This window comes from Artemia sp. Qi Xiang Cuo, chromosome 2 (assembly GCF_049724085.1).
Source record: "Artemia sp. Qi Xiang Cuo chromosome 2, ASM4972408v1, whole genome shotgun sequence".
NCBI classification, from domain to species: domain Eukaryota; kingdom Metazoa; phylum Arthropoda; class Branchiopoda; order Anostraca; family Artemiidae; genus Artemia; species Artemia sp. Qi Xiang Cuo.
Window position 1 is genome coordinate 15541853 of NC_142795.1, and position 14218 is coordinate 15556070.

Consider the following 14218-nt stretch of genomic DNA (forward strand, 5'->3'; position numbering starts at 1 on the left):
AAATACTATCATAAATGATAATTTGCTTCTGGAATATACCCTCCCAATAAAAATATTTGTGAAGAAAACATTTTACTTTGAACATATATGAGCATATTATGAGCTCTCATGATAACACAATAACATATATTCATGGCTTCTGAAATGTACCCTTGTAATCAAAGATTGCTGAAGAAAACGTTTTGCCTTGAAAATACATAAACTTATGAACATATTTATAAGATATATGTTACATGCTGGCATATATACTCATGAACATAGAAATCTATTAATTATACTTGATTCCTGGAATGTGCCCTCTAAACTTTGAGGCATAGGACCCTCATAAATGGGTTCCTGGTGGACGCTGGGGTCTCACAAAGTCACTTTCATGCGAGATCCAGCTTGTTTCTTAGTTGTTTTTTTTTTTTCGGCTTGCAACACTATGAATGCCTTTGGTTAACTGTGGATTGAACTCCGGTTGGACGTATAAACCTAATTTTGGACTTCAAATCTAATAACAGGGGTGTAAGCAGATTTATTTGTTTCAGTTGGTTGTACAAAAAAAACAATGGTTTAAATCCTTCTGAAGACTTTTACGTTACGAACTGGTACGCAGGAGTCCACGGACAAATTTGGATCGTCACTCGATGTAACACTGATGATGCATTCCAAAATATCTGAAATTCCACTTTCTAAGGCTTCGAGAATCTCATCACCCAAGTTGTCAAGAACTATGTCGGCAATGGCCTCAGCTACCCAGTCAAGGCCATCAAAGCCCTGAAATGTGACCTGGGGGGATCTGCAAAAGATTAAACATTACTTTGTATCTGAGTAAACCCTGTTTTGGGCAGAAAATTACCGTCATTAAACTATCTATTATATCAAATGATGCATGTAGACAGATTTTTTTGTGAGGAGGGCTATATTTCATGTATAGCCCTCCTTTAAGGTGTAAAAAAGTGGCAAAAGTAAAAAAAAAGTCTCCGTTAAGGTGTAAAATCAAGTGACAGCTCAAATCACCTATTGAGCCCAAAATCACATTTTCAGAAAAGTTGACTTTGGTAATCGGTATTTTTATGGAACCATGTTTGGAATTCACTTCGGACTATTTTATCTAGTTCATAATTTTCAATTTTATAAATTAAATTCAGCTTTTGATTTGAATGAAAATTCAAAGCATATTTTCCCGATCAACATAGAAAGTTTTTTGACTAACTGGAATACTCAAGCATTAAAAAAGAAAATAAAATCATCTTACAATTCTGTCAAATGAGATTTCCACATTTGAAGCCAGAATATTCAGTTTTTTTTTGAACAAATAGAAAAATAAGTTTGCTTCAGCTGAAAGTAAGGAGCAACATTAAGACTTGAAAAACACAGAAATTACTCATTGTGTGAGAGAGCTGCCGCCTCCTCAAACCCCCGCTCGTTATGCTAAGAGTTTTTTAGTGATTTAATTGTTTTTATTCCAATTCAACAGCCCTCGTTCTTCAGCAGTCTTTCTTAAAGATTTGGAACAAAATTTCAACTTTACTTTTGAGAGCTAGGGGCTGAGGGGGAACTTTCCACCTCGTACACAAAAATAGTTTCTATTAATTTAAGTATTAATGTTGCTCAGTTCAGAAAAGAAAATAAATTCGGGTCGTTTTTCAGATCTTACCCAGGCCTAAAAAGGTCTGATTAGGGACATTGGCCTTGTAAAACCCAAAATTTCTTGCTAATAAATTGTACATATCAATAATTGTAAACTGGTTAGTGGCAACCCATTTTTTCAATTGTTCTGCTCAAGAATCGAAATGTTGAATTTTAATTAAAATTTGGGAAAATTGTTTAATATTAGGTCAAAATTTTCGATGAACAGTAATTTTGCTGAATAAAGCCTTAATAATATTTTTACTATATAATTTTGGATGGACAGAAAGGGGTATTATTGTTCATATGGATAAAAATTCTGGGTGACTTATATCTTCTACGCGGCTGAAGCTATCGCGACTTCTAAAATAGGGTATGCCTGTATGCAACATACATTATATGTTTAAAAACATTTAAACATGGAATACAAATAGAATAGGAGAAACATTATTATTTCAAATCACTAAAAACAAAACTTAAAGAAGCACTTGCAACCGTCCACCCAAACAAACTTCCTGGCAAGGTTCTTGATGTACCGCATCGCTTTTTCCACTAATGTGTTGGTAGGTAGGTAAATGTAATATTTTGTGCTACTTAGAAAAAGATTGTCACAATGAAAAGGGCACTATATACCCTTTGCCCCCTAACGCCAACAATAAATACGCAGACCAAAAATATTCCCGGGAATCATGAGGACTAGAGATCAATTTATACAACCCCCATCTCCAAAACTCACTTTACACGTATCTGAAGGCTGAATAAGAGTTGTGATATTTAGGCATTAAATGTGCCATTTAAAGCATCTGCAACCCACCGTCTACAAAATGACCTACTGTCCTTCCTTCCCAATAGTTGATACACACTTACACATCACTGTGTATAATTTTATGAAACTTGATGCAACTCATTTTAGTTAAATGAAGCTTTACAATAACGCAAGAAACATAACTCCGCAACAAGTAGAGATGTGTTACCCCCCCCCCCATAATTCTTTCTATATTAATCTAAAGGATCGTGAAGAGTTAGTCGATTTGGGCATTGAAATGTGCTATTGTATTTATCCCCCGCCCCTCAACCACACAATGAACCACCACCAAGGCCGCTTCCAGGGGGGAACCCCCGAAATTTTTGCCCGACTCGTAGAAACGTAACAAAATGGATATAGACAAATTTTTGATGCGTTTCTTTAAAAAAATCTATACCCCCTCCCCCCCCCCCAAAAAAAAATACTTTTGCAAGCCCCCCCCCCTCCCCCCGAAAAATCTCCTGGGTACGGCCTTGTCCACCGCCCCTCCTTCATAATGACAATGTGTAATTATACATCACTGTGTATAATTTTATGAAAAATCAAGTGAATCAACTTATCAAATAATTCGTGGTAATGAACTGTAAGTAAGGAGCGACCCGGCTCAATAGTAACCGAAACTCTTAAAAACGGATACCAATAGATACATGAAAAGAATTGACTTTTTATATTGATTTCAAATATATAAATTTCATTAAGTTTAGTCTTACCCATCAAAGGTTGCGAGCCTGAGACATTTTCTTGATTTTCGAGGAAAGGGGAAAACAGCCCTTAAAGGTCAAGTGATCTCAATGAAAATCACACCATCAGGTTCAGTGTATCAGAGAACCCTACTGTAGAGGTTTCAAGCACCTATCTGCAAAATTGTGAAATTTTGCTTTTTTTTGCCAGAAGAAAGATCATGGATGCGTGTTTTTTTTTTTTTCGAGGGTGATCGTATCGACCCCAGTGGTCCAAGAATATCGTAAAAGGGCTTATTCGAACGGAAACTAAATGTTCTAGCGCCCTTTTTAAGTGACCAAAAAGATTGGAGGGCAACTAGGACCCCTCCCGCACCCTTTTTTCCCCAAAATCGTCCGATCAAAATTTTGAGATAGCCATTTTGTTCATCATAGTTGTAAAGCCCAATAACTGTGCCTTAGTTTATAACAAGGACTTCCCCCCCATAGCTCCAGGGAAAAGGTCTTTAAGTCATAAAATTTCCCAATTGTTTGCGCATAGTATTTTTTATTGGGATGTATGCATACATTTTCGGGCTGGGGGGGGGCAAATTTTCTGCTGAGAGTTTTTCCATGGAGGAATTTTGCGTGGCGAGAGAAGATTCCAGGGAGTGAACGTGTCAGGTGAAACTATACACTGGGGGGATTTGCCATAATTCTTATACAAAATTCTTTTTAAATGCCTTGCTTTCTCTTTTCCGTCTCAATTTTACGCGCAGAGTGGTTAAGAGTAATTGTTCGGGGTATTTTTTCACCGGGATTGAATTATCTAGAGGATCTTCCCGTGGGGAGGGGATTTCTCCGTGGAGGTGGGGCCAGATTTTCTGGCATTATTTAAAAAATAATCAGAAATTAAATAAAAAAAACTAGTTTTTTTCAACTAAAAGTAAAGAGCAACATTAAAACTTAAAACGAACAGAAATTATTACGTATATAAAGGGGTTTGTCCCCTCCTCAACACCTCGCTCTTTGCGCTAAAGTCTGAACTGTGTCCTAATTCTTTAATAATAACTCCTGAAACACAAGGGTCATTTAATTACAATAAGACGCTTTTTTAAAAGTAATAAAAAACTTTAGCGTAACGAGCGAGGTGTTGTGGCAAGGGCAATCCCCTTTATATACGTAATAATTTCTGTTCGTTTTAAGTTTTAATATTGCTCCTTACTTTCAATTGAAAAAACTTGTTTTTTTTTATTTTATTAAATCAAGCATTAAGATAATTGTCCATATTGACCATTTATCTTGTATGAACTATGTGGCTTTTCAGGAACGAATGCACCAACGTATGGCATTACTCGGAATTTTCAGTTTATAGGAGCTTGCTCCTCTTTGGGTGAAAACCGTAGTTTAGTGCCACAAAATAGCAGAAAACGCCTCTTTCCTGTGGCGCAGTCTTTTTGGTCACTTGAAAGGGGTACTAGAACTTTCATTTTCTTTCGAAGGAACCTTCCCCTCATGTTCTACAGCCATTAATCCGTTAAGATCAACCTTGGGAAAAGAAACAAAACAAAAAACACGCATGCACGATATTTCTACTGGTGAAAAAGAAAATGCGAATTTCGATTTTTTTTTTTTTTTTTTTTTTTGGAGCTCAAAACCTTTATAGTAGGGTTATCTAATAAGGTGCATCTAATGGTGTCATTTATATTAAGACAAGTCGACTTATGGGGATCTCTCTTCCCACCTTATGATTTGATAAAGTGGGAATTAACGGTATCACTAACAGTTTTTGTATATTTTAAATCAGCCGAAAAAGCCGATTCTTTCAAAGTATAAAGTGTTATCAAAATTTTATTTTTTAGAGTTTTTGTTACTACTGGCCATTTTGCTCCTCACTTGGCACGAACTGTTTGATAAAACGATATGGGGATCTCTCTCGTTTGGCCCCAGATGGATAAACAGAAAGTACAATTTTCGGCAATCTGTCATATTCATCCGTCCTAGCCAACATGTCCTGGATGGATAAAACATGTCCTAGCCACTCGAGCCTTCTTTCATTATAGCTTTTAAAAGTAGGATCAAGCTGTATTTTTCGTGCAGCTTCTCGCTTGACACATCAAACGGGTACCTAAAACTATCCTCAGACAATTCCCCTGGAAATAATCAACAAATGTCTCTCTGTCTTTCGAAGCCTCCACGTTTCAAAAGCAAACTTGAGATCTGTCGTTATAGTAGCTTTCGATTTTTTCAGTTGTGAAAAAACACCCTGGGCCTCAGCTATTCTATTTTTTACATTTTCATTACATACACCATCTTTACTAATAATACTACCTGTGTAAGATAAGCTGTCCACTTTGAAAAGGCGTCAGTTAAAAAAAAAGTATTTTGATACTTCTTATCCCCCCCCCGCCCTGGGACTCTGAAAGACTTTAAAATCGTCGATATGACCTATGTCTAGGGTTTTATCTCCCCATTTGAATTCATGCTTACCCAGAGCCTTTCCTCTATTCTTTAGAAATTTCTATCGTTGTAATCATAAACGGAGATTCGACGTAACCCTACTTACCTCCTGATTCAACGCCAATCCAGCCACTGACCTTACTTTAACCACAGCAATGCTGTTCTCGTACACAGCACTAATCACTTTTATGTACTTTCCTGGTATACCGTACAATGGTAAGACCTTCACTAAAGCTTTTGAATCGGCTGAAACAAAAACTCGCATATAATCTACAAAATTGAGGACTAAAGGGGTCATATGGTTCGGACACTTCACAATTATTAATCTGAGAGTGAAAATTTTGTCGGCACATCCTCTTCTTTTCCTAAAACCAAACTGTTTTTCTGTTAAAACTTAACCTACAGAATCTTTCAGTCTAATAGGTATCGTCATGATTAGTAATTTGTTTTCTAAGCACATCAAGGTAATGTTGTCAATATTTATCAGAATCGCTGTTATTCCCTTTCTTATAAAGATGTTTAATTAAAGATTTCTTGAAATTACTAGGTCCTTTCTATTTTTCAAAAATCATACTCGTAATCTTCAGCAATTTATCTGTTTCTTCGCTGCCACCATATTTTAAAACTCATTTACCACACTATCAGTATTTGAGGCTTTATTAATTCTTGGACCTTTAGTACTGTCTCTAACTCTTCCCCACAAATTTATCTTCCTTTACCTGAAAAATTTTTCATTCTCATTTTCATTCTCAATTTTTCATTTTCATTCTAAAACTTTATCACGGTTTAACTCATTCTTGAAGGGCTCTACCCATCTCTCTTTAACAGCTTCCTTGTCACTAACTGAGGTCCTGCTCCTATCTTTTACTGGGTCAAGTCCAACTTGACTACTTCTTCTCAATTTCTTAACATGCTAGTGCAGTATCTTACTACTGTGTCGGTTAGCTGCATCTTCCAGATCATTGGCAATTTTATCCATGGCCTCTATTTTTAACCTCCTTAATTCAAAGTTGAGCGATTTCTCTAGTGTATTTGCCTTACAATTCTTTTATTCTCATACGATCTGTCGCTCAAAACTTTTTGTAGAAATCCTTTTTTTTTCTACTAAGCTTAAAATGTTCTTGCTAATAATCATAGTTACTTTTCTAATTTTGTTTACTAAGAAACCTTCTGCTACTTCACAGCCTCTTCTCCTAAAATGATTTCATCCATATTCTACATCGGCAAATTGTAAACTCTCTAGTTTCATATTCAACTGTTTCTGGAAAATACCTTTTGAATTTTCATCCTAGATTCTACCAACGTCATAAATTCCCGAAAAATAATTACCCTTCTTAACTTTCAGCTTATATAATAAAAAATGTTTTCATGATGTGAAAGTAGTGTATTTGTGTATTGAAGTTACAAATAGTTTCGTGGAATGTTATCCATAGCTGAAAGCTTTTGATTTTGAGTTCGAATTTTAAGGAAGCATGAAAAACGAATTGAAATATCCAGAACCGTCCATTTATATTTCCTGTTCTTTTAGTCTTTGATTTTACCAAGTACGAAAAGAAACTAACCCTATGTTCAGTATTTGAAAACTGTTCATTGTTGTCGTTGCGTTGAGTAGAAAAGTGGACGAAGAAAACCTAGCACTAACATAAGGAATAAGAACATTTATATCTGCGTCATCTCCAACACCTTGAACATCATAGTGGCATCTGTAACCTGCCTACAAAGAAAAAATAAAGATGTCACTAGTGAATAGACCTTTTAAAAATTTTTAGAACGTCTTTCAAATTTAAGTTGATTTTTAAGAAGAACCATAATTCTTTGTCACTATTTATTAGCAAATAGTACTAGGCTACCGGAAATTGAATAATGTGACAACTATTATACAAAAAAATACTTTTAATAAAGTTCAATTTAATTAAAAATTATTATCAGTTTATAATTCTTTTTGAAAACAACGGGCGAAGTGAAAATTTACAGCAAAGTGGATTGTTATTCGCTTTTTCTGTGATTATCTGAATTTTACTATTATTAAAATGTAAAGTTTTCAAGCTCTACATATGAAAGACTCAGAAAGCAGATCCACAATGCCCTAGAGGGCATTATATTTTTTAATTTTTTTTAGGTAATCGAAGAAGTGGTAATATGGAAATTGTAAGTTGACTTTTGTCTCATTTTAGTGTGTACTACTTAAGAAAATGATTGTATAGTGGAAGAAAAATTGAAATAAAGGTAATAATTAATTTGATTAGTCGAACTAAATATGTCAGCTAAGACTTAACTTTAACCAGTCGGTTTGAAAAACAAATAATAGGAGATACGTCTGATGAGAGAGCAATAAGTTCCAATGCTAAAATTCTTCTGCGAAAAGATATAAAAAAATATCATCTTTTACCGCTAAATCTCCTAATATCTTAATCTCTATCAGTCGAATCTCTTATCATCGTGTTTCTTATTTCACAAGCTCAAGTGACTGAATTTACTTTCTCGTTAAATAAACAGAAAGATTAAAAATAACACGATCAAAAGCTACGCAAAATATTGTCATACTGTACAAACTTGTCAAATATTCATGCAAAATAATCTAACTACAAAAGCTTATTGGCTGTAACAATCAGTGGAATAAAAAAAAAAGAATAGAGAACAATGTTATTTCCCACTACCGCTATTTGACTACTAGGCTCAGAGGGGTATAAAAGATTCCGTATACCTGCAACGGGTAGACAAACGAGGAGAAAGAATATAATTTTTTCTCGTGCATTTATGGTGATCTTGGAGGTAAGTGGGAAAAAAATACCACAAACCTAAAGATAAGAAAGAGCCTTAAGCTTCTTTACCTTCTTTAGAAAGCAGAATGATGCCAGATTAACGTGTATACGTGCCTGACTGATATTACTACAGGTTCTAATCTTATAATACGTTGTAGCTGATCTATAAGAACCGCGAACCATCAGAGAATTCGCCTAATTGTTTAAAAATGACCCCTTATAGCAAGGCCGCATCCAGGGGGGAGGGTTAACCGGTTTGAACCCCCCCCCCCCGAAAGTTCTGACCGAGTCAAAAGTTAGTAAAACCTTAGTAAAAATTAGTAAAATTAGTCGAAAACCGAGTCGAAAATTAGTACCCCCCCCCCCGAACCAAAATCCTGGATCCGCTCTTGCCTTATAGAGGCAAGAAATTCGAAATATAGGTTCATAATTTACGTATTTTATTTTTAGACATTCATGCAAGATCAGATAAGTTAAAACTTCTTGAGAGAATTGACCACTACGTCAAGGGACTTTAAAATGGAAAATCGAAGCAAAATTCAAAATTATATGTACTAGGGTTCTAAAACTTACGAATAATTAAATTTCTAGAAATGTCTCTAAAAATAAACCCTTGAATTCTCCACTGGCGAGGGATTTCTGGATATAACTTTCCACAGTGGGGGGTTTCCGGCATGATTTGAAAAACAAGGAGAAATTAAAATATTTTTTGTGGTGGGGGGGGGGGCTGCTTTGCATGGGAGAGATTTTCCATAGAGAAATATTCTAGGGGAGGGAATTTCTTAGGGAGGGGGAGTTGGATTTTCCCAAAATTTCTTAAAAAGACGATCAGAAATTAAATTAAAACACAAGTTGTTTTTTAAATGAAAGAAAAGAGCAACATTAAAACTTAAAACGAACAGAAATTATTACCTATTTGAGTAGGGTTACCCCTCCTCAATTCCTTGCTCTTTACACTAAAGTTTGACTTTTAGTCCCAATTCTTCTAGAGCGACTCCTCAAACACAAGGACCGGGCCGTTTAATTAGAACAATAAAAAGCGAGTGGGCAACCCCCCTCATATACGTAATATTTCTGTTCGTTTTAAGTTTTAATGAAACTCCTTACTTACAGTTGAAAAAACTTGTCTTTTTTTTATTGAATAATGATATAAAGTCTACACTGAGATTGTGTAAGACGAGGTGACCCATCAATTGAGACTAAGATGTTGCAACAGAAACAGCAGACATTATTAAAATGCATGATTTAATATAACATTTGAAAAAATGGGCGAACCTGAACATTTGAAAGGCCGACATCTCCAGTGAAATCCATACGGAAGCCAACTACTTCCAAAGTAGCATCTCCTGCTCTGGTCAAAGTAGAAAGCCCAAACAGGAATCCATTGTACAAAGCAACTTCACCATACCAATCAACCCCAAGAATCTATATTAGAAAAAAATCACAGAAAAAATCTTGATATCAAAATAATGAAAGCTCCAGAAATACACATATTTTTCCACGGCCAATTAAAAATTCCTTCCGTTCGATAGATTATCAAAATGTCAAATCTGGATTTTTAGTGTCAAGACTTATGCTTTTTTTCTGCTGAAATTTATTTAAAAAGAAGTGATAATGATAAAACCACAACAAGTCACAAGGTTTACAAGTTTAGACTTGTCTTAGGCAAAGACATCACTAGCCAAATTATGGGGAGGGGGATGGATGTAACCGACTGGCTGGTTACTTTTACTGACTTTGGGGGATATTGCAATTAAAATTACTTCTTTTTTTTCCAACTGAGACTGATATTTTTTCATTGCTTTACGTCATACATTTTCATCAGCCGTTTTACCTATTTGAGCCAGTAGAATATTTTCAGTCATTGGAAAAAACATTAGTGAGGTGCCCCCCCCCCCCCCCAATACGTGACGTCCCTGTTTCTACGAGTCTTTGATTAACAAAAGGTTCCAAGTAAATTTCCACAGAGGATACAACACAACATTAGTGTTGTGTTATACCCGATATAGTTGACCTTGCATAGTTAACAACAGTATAGGTGACCCTTTGATACCCGTAAGATCCAGATCTATAGACAACGACCTCTGTAAAGGGTTGTCTCGGCCCAGTTAGGGTACCTGCAAGACTGGGGACCTTGCGTTCAACTTTATTCCCACTTGAGGAGTGGTGGCCCTCGAAGAAATTATAGCCTAGTAAACGACACATTGAGATGGTTAGGGCATGCTCTGCACATGAAGGATCACAGATTGCCAAAGATTGTCCTTTTCGGCCATCCGTCTAGGGCTAAACGTAAGGCAGGTCGTCCACGGTTGGTTTGGGAGAATGCCGTAAAGAAAGATTTAAGAAAAATAGAAATTTCCTGGGAGGGTGTAGGGAGGGAGGCTTTTAATATATTGGGACGGAGGCAGGATTGACCGGAGTTGTGTTTAGCTGTGTTGGCCTCAGGTGGCTTGATCCTGTGGTGAGTTATTTGTAGTAGTAGTAGTTCGATTGCCTTTCTTATTCGTGGGCTATTTTTTACCATCTCAAATAAGGAATTGATTGTAATTTATTCTTTTTTTCACTTTAATCAGCTTTAACGGTGACATTGCCTTTAAACAATGTTACAAGGTATAAGTATAAGCAATTAAAGCAAATAAATATAGAAGCAAAGTATAAGCAAATAAATCGTCGAGTTGACAAAAAAATCAGGAAAGCAGTCGGTACATCTTATGGAAGGCATTGCTGAATGTTATTTTTTTTTTTTTGTATTTACGTTTTTTGTTGCAATATTTGTACCATATCGCGCTGATCTATCTTCAGTATATTTCATATTTGTTTCTAAATAATTTTTCGTTTTTTACTTATTGTTTTTTATTGTTTTTAACTTGTTTTTACTAAAATTGTTTTTAACTTATCAAACGCATGCAAATCAAAGCTGGATATGAGTGAAAGCCTAGCAAGATTTTCTAGGAATTTATTTCCGTTGAAAATCCAAGTGATTTTACGCTTTTAGATTTACTTGTATTTTAATTAATAATAAGTATAAAGAATATACTGAAACTATGTAAGTTTGGTCCTGAGTTCATTCGTAAATCTTCAATAAATAACAATAAATAACATATCAATTTATAACAATAACAATAAATAACAATGAAGTGAATAATGTAGCGACAACCAACATTGGTGATCAATAATGAGAAAATGATGACCTTCGTAAGTGAAAAAAGAGATAATACTACAGCAAAGTGGGGTTTTCTGCCATTATCTGCCACGAAATATCAATTTTGGCCAAAGAGGGTTACAATGCCAGGGAAGATAAATGGTAAGATAACCAATTGATTTTCAATGGCTTGAAGCCTTCAACTGGAGCTTTTGAACCCTATCCCAATCTTGAATGGGGGTAAGTAGCTTTTGCACATAGTTAAGATGTATCTCATTAGATATTTCAATTTTTTTTTCCTCCCTGACTAGCTGTTTGCCAAAAGACCTCAGGGCAGGGACATGTTAAATAATTTAGTTACAAGCTATTACCTCTCCCTGCATACCTCTTGGTGCTTTACTGAAAACTGAGTTTTTTCTAGTTAGCTAGAGGATTTCAATCGCATACTAATTGTTATTAATGTCAGTGAAAATTTATCAGTGGAATAGTGTATATTTGAGCCTGACGCGCTGACGGGTACCCGTTCTTATTTTCACCCTTTTAAAAGAATATTGAACAAAAATGTTGTGTTTCAACAAACATTGAAACCATAGAATTGTAATCAACGATAATGGTACTGGTATGCATTCTACCCTTGACTGGCTTTCACACTTCGTATGTATTTTCCATCTTTCTAGGAAATTTTTATTAATTTACTATAAAAAACTTATTAATTGCTCAGCCAGAAATTCTACATTTTGCTACCATATTGACATTTCCATAATTTTGTATAATATTACTTAAATTATATGTTGGACTTGAATTTGCTTAGCACCACCTACGTTACGGACAAAATTTGCTCCCTAAGGTCAAAGAGTATAGGTAAATTACTCATACTCTTCGCGTAAAATTGCATTAAAATTTTAAGCTACGCGACTCTTAAGGATTGAGCAGCATAGAGTAAAAGAACCATTCTGATCAAAAACTAAAAGGACTTTAATGTGGATTTTTACCGTATTTTCGAAGGTGCCCGTAACTTCAGGCAAAGGAAAAATTGGGTCTAATCCAGAGCTTGCAATGATTGGACGAGCTAAGCTGAGAACATAGTCTAGATAGTCATTTGCGTTTCCAGGAACTTTCACATCTTTGGGTCTGGAAGAAGAATGGGTGCTTAGTTTGTAGGTTTTTTTTTAACTCTTAGCTATTTGGCAGCACTAAAAGAACTAAATAAAACCTTTTCTAGAGCTGAAATCCTTCCCCAAAAAATTGCTAGACCATCTCCATTCGCTAAATTATGTTTTGAGTAGTGACGAAGAATTATACCAGTTAGTTCTCTTATATATATATATATATATATATATATATATATATATATATATATATATATATATATATATATATATATATATATATATATATATATATATATATATATATATATATATATATATATATATATATATATATATATATATATATATATATATATATATATATATATATATATATATATATATATATATATATATATATATATATATATATATATATATATATATATATATATATATATATATATATATATATATATATATATATATATATATATACATATATATATATATATATATATATATATATATATATATATATATATATATATATATATATATATATATATATATATATATATATATATATATATATATATATATATATATATATATATATATATATATATATATATATATATATATATATATATATATATATATATATATATATATATATATATATATATATATATATATATATATATATATATATATATATATATATATATATATATATATATATATATATATATATATATACATACATATATATATATTTCGCGGCAGCGAGAATCAGAACAGGAAACACTTGTCTAAATGTGGAGACAACAGCAAAATCTAATTCAAAATACCCCACTATCCCACAAATCCCCTCAACAGGTACTCACGCTCTGGGACTGTAGACTCCTGATCCTTCTTCCTGCAGCCTGGAAAGAGGGAAAAAGAAAACAAGCCCTGTCAAATGTTCGATCTCTCAATAACAAGGCAGAGGATATGGAAGTTTTCCTAAGGAAACATGACATTGACATCATGTGCATGACAGAAACATGGATCCGTCTCCTATCTTGGCCATGGTTGATGGGTATTCCTGTTACATTTCCACACGCTGCAGTGCATTGGGAGAACCCAAGACAAATGGTGGCGGTGGCGATTTCTACTGCAAAGAAAACGTGCCTCATAGGATTCTGGATGTCGCAGTACCAAAGGACCATGTCATCGAAGTTTCGTGGCTGTGGGCGCGACCAAAAGGCCTACCTCGTCAAGTGTCGTCATTGAAATACGCCACGGTATATTTCTCACCAAGAGGACCATATCGGCGACAACTAGTGAAATACATCCAACAAAGTTGCGACTTCAACAGAACAAAATATCAATATGCAGGAATCTTTCTTTGTGGGGACTTCAACAACCTCAAGGCAAACTGGATCGAAAGCTCTACAGTCCTGTATCAAATAGTTAAAGTAAGAACACGGGGAGAAAACACCCTTGACTTGATCTTCACTACAGTTGGTGATTTCTACTTAGATCCTTTGGTGGAAGCACCACTCTCAACCAATGACCATGCAACAGTTATATTACGACCAAAGTCAACAATGAAACCTACTAAACCAACCCAGTTCACCTACCGTCCACTTACAGAAGAAGGTATAATTGGCTACAGAGAATGGCTCAACTCAGTATGC

At 34.5% G+C, this 14218-nt stretch overlaps 1 protein-coding gene across 1 annotated transcript; it reads right to left on the reverse strand.

The window, feature by feature from the left end:
- Positions 1-500: 500 nt before the first annotated feature.
- LOC148954939 (uncharacterized) lies at positions 501-13573 on the reverse strand. The gene is made up of 5 exons (XM_089105707.1): positions 13518-13573; positions 12435-12573; positions 9576-9725; positions 7101-7252; positions 501-781 (listed from the first exon to the last, which is right to left on the reverse strand). The coding sequence occupies exons 1-5, from the start codon at positions 13571-13573 to the stop codon at positions 556-558; spliced, it is 723 nt and encodes a 240-aa protein (XP_088961833.1). The 3' UTR covers positions 501-555.
- Between the last annotated feature and the right edge of the window lie 645 nt (positions 13574-14218).